Raw genomic sequence first — 3,302 nt, forward strand, 5'->3', positions numbered from 1 at the left:
GAGCGGTTCCTCGCATCTTCCTTGGTTATGGAGAAAATAAGTTTGGCTACAAACTATGGAATCTAGAAAAGAGAAAAATTATCAGACGAGCAGATGTTATTTTTTTAGAGGATCAGACTATTACAGATCTTGAGAGAGTAGAGCAGTCAGAGAGTGTTGCTAGTGAGATTCCAGATATGACACTCGTTTTGTCTCCAATATAGTTACATCCTATAGATATAGAGCAGGTGCATGATGATGATGATGACGTTGATGATAACAGTCAGATACTAGAGCAGGGAGACGGTGATCATGATCATGAGCAGGAGACTCCTCAGGAGTTTGCAGAGTCACAACTTAGGAAATTAGCTAGAGAGCATCGACCATCCACAAGATATCCTCTTTCAGAGTATTCTTTGCTGATAGAAAAGGGGGAGCCAGAAAGTTTTTAGGAGGCACATACTCATAAAGACAATGACATATGGTTCCAGGCTATGAAGGAAGAGATGAAATCTCTTGAAAAGAATGATACTTATGAGTTGGTGGATTTATCGAAGGACAGAAAAGCTTTGAAGAACAAGTTGGTGTTTAAGTTAAAGAAGGATGGCTATCAAAGAGATTCAGAAATATAAAGCCATATTAGTGGAGAAAGGCTTTGGTCAGAAAAAGGGCATTGATTTTGATGAGATTTTTTTACCGATTGTGAAGATGATGCCCATTAGAGTTATTTTGGGGCTAGCAGCTAGTTTAAACCTCGAGATTGAGTAGCTTGATGTGAAGACTACATTTCTTCATGGTTATTTGGAGAAGAAGATCTACATGGAGCAGCCAAAGGGTTTTGAAGTGAAGGGAAAAGAACACATGGTTTGCAGGTTGAAGAAGAGCCTTTATGGTTTCAAGCAGGCACCCAGGCAGTGGTACAAGAAATTTGATTCTTTCATGTTGAGTCATGGCTACCAGAGGATAGTTGTAGATTTGTGTGTATATTTCAGGAGAATTTTAGATTCTAGCTTCATTATGCTTTTGTTTTATATGGACGATATGTTGATTGTTGGTCAGGATAGTCAGATAATCGGTGGGCTGAAAAAGGAGTTATTTAAATCTTTTGACATGAAGAATTTGGGCTTGACACAACGAATTATTGGTATGGATATTGCTCGTGATAGGAAAGCCAGAAAGTTGTGGTTATCACAAGAGAAATATGTAAACGACTACTTGATAGATTCAACATAAAAAATGTCAAGTCAGTCAATACTCCTCTTGTAGGTCATTTAAAGCTTAGCAAAAAAATTTCCCGACTACAGATGAGGAAAAGAGTGAGATGATGAATATTCCTTACTCTTCAGCTGTAGAGAGTTTGATGTATGCCATGGTTTGCACTCGGCTAAATATAGCTTATGCAGTTGGCGTTGTGAGCAGGTTTCTTTCCAATCCAAGGAAAGTTCATTAGGAAGGTATAAAATGGATCTTAACATATTTGAAAGGCAGTTCCAGATTGTGTTTAAGTTTTGGAGGTTCGAAGTCAGTATTATATGGTTTTGAAGATGCGGATATGGCAGGGGGGGTCGATCGTAGGAAGTCTACCTCAGGTAGGTTGTTCACTTTTGTAGGGGGAGCAATATCTTGGCAGGTAAGGTTGTAAAAGTGTGTCGCTTTAATCTATAACAGAGGCAAAATATATTGCAGCTACAGAAGCCGGTAAGGATATGATTTGGTTGAGAAGATTTCTGCAGGAGTTAGGCTTGCAACAGGACAATTATCAAATCTTCATTGATAGTCAAAGTGCTCTTGATTTGAGTAAGAATTTTGTATTCTACTCCAGCATAAAACACATTGATATGAGATATCATTAGATTAGAGAAGCAGTTGAGAAAGAGGAGATGAATCTACAAAAGATTCACACAGATAAAAATCCAGCAGATTTTTTAACGAAGACCGTTTCCAGAGAGAAGACTGAGTTGTGTCGGTTATTGGCCGGCATAAACTCCCGTTGAGGAGTTACATATTGGCATACCTCCTCGTTGGGCTGGATGGGGAGATTGTTATGGGTCCAGCCCAAGATAAGGCCCACACGAGATTCACATGAATTAAAATTCTATCTAGAAGAGGATTTGGATGATGAAATAGGTTTGGAGAATTCTATATATGAGAAACTTGTATTTTTTTGGTGTTATAGTGTCGGCTACAATACCGTAAACAGTGCCTAGAGAAAAAAAGGGAGAGAGAAAAGTTCAGATACCGTATAGCTCGGTTGTCCGATTGCACTCAGTTGTCCGATTGCAGTGATTCAAAAACCATTGTCTTCAGAACGACGATGCCGTCAAGGGTACGGTGCTGGTCTCTTCGTGGATGTTGGAGATTTTTGGTGAGACGATTTTTATGGTTTTGGTGCCCTAAAGGTAAACTGTATTTTTCTCTTGTGATCGATTTAATCCTCAAGTTCAGGTGTAACTTGGAGGGATTGTACTCTTGATTCATAGTGAAATATTTCTCTCTGGATTGCTCCGTGAACGTAGACTGTTTGCTTGCTTATGGTATTTTCATTGGTGCTGTTATTTTTTTTAGTGTTTAATTCAGCAGATTAATCTCCATAAAATCCCTAACAAATATCACACATCATGTGATATATCGTTTATTATATAACACAAAGGATAGCTTAAATTTGGAGAATGCTGAAGCACACATTGATAATAAAACAGTAATTAGCTTACATTTGGAGAATTAATGCTGAAGCACGCATTGATAATTAAAACAGTAATTAATTAATCAACATCCCCCACCTTCCCGATCCTAAGAAAAACAGGGAACCTAACGACCTTAAAACCACCCCCACCACCCCCCCACCCCCTCTCGAAAACAGTAATTAGCTTACATTTGGAGAATTAATGCTGAAGCACGCATTGATAATTAAAACAGTAATTAATTAATCAACATCCCCCACCTTCCCGATCCTAAGAAAAACAGGGAACCTAACGACCTTAAAACCACCCCCACCACCCCCCCACCCCCTCTCGACCCCCCATCCCCCACTGCCTCGAAAGGAAACTCTACCGTCCTGTACTCTTCATTCACGAACTCTCTCTCCTCAGCCCAGAACGGAGCTGACTCCTCGTACAGTTTCCGGAAGACGGAGTCGACGGGTTCGCTGACGCGGGGCACGGTGTAGCACCAGGCGGCTGCCTCGAAAGGAAACTCTACCGTCCTGTACTCTTCATTCACGAACTCTCTCTCCTCAGCCCAGAACGGAGCTGACTCCTCGTACAGTTTCCGGAAGACGGAGTCGACGGGTTCGCTGACGCGGGGCACGGTGTAGCACCAGGCGG

The 3,302-nt window shown here is 40.9% G+C and overlaps 1 protein-coding gene across 1 annotated transcript in view; it reads right to left on the bottom strand.

Moving 5' to 3' along the window:
* Positions 1,716 to 3,302, bottom strand: part of LOC109846812 — a 4,993-nt gene continuing 3,406 nt past the window's right edge. Inside the window, exon 3 of the mRNA XM_020416057.1 lies at positions 1,716 to 1,865. Within this exon, the coding sequence (XP_020271646.1) occupies positions 1,716 to 1,865 (150 nt within the window). The remainder of the gene's footprint in view (positions 1,866 to 3,302) is intronic.

This window comes from Asparagus officinalis, chromosome 7 (genome assembly GCF_001876935.1).
Source record: "Asparagus officinalis chromosome 7, Aspof.V1, whole genome shotgun sequence".
In the NCBI taxonomy this organism is placed as follows: Eukaryota; Viridiplantae; Streptophyta; class Magnoliopsida; order Asparagales; family Asparagaceae; genus Asparagus; species Asparagus officinalis.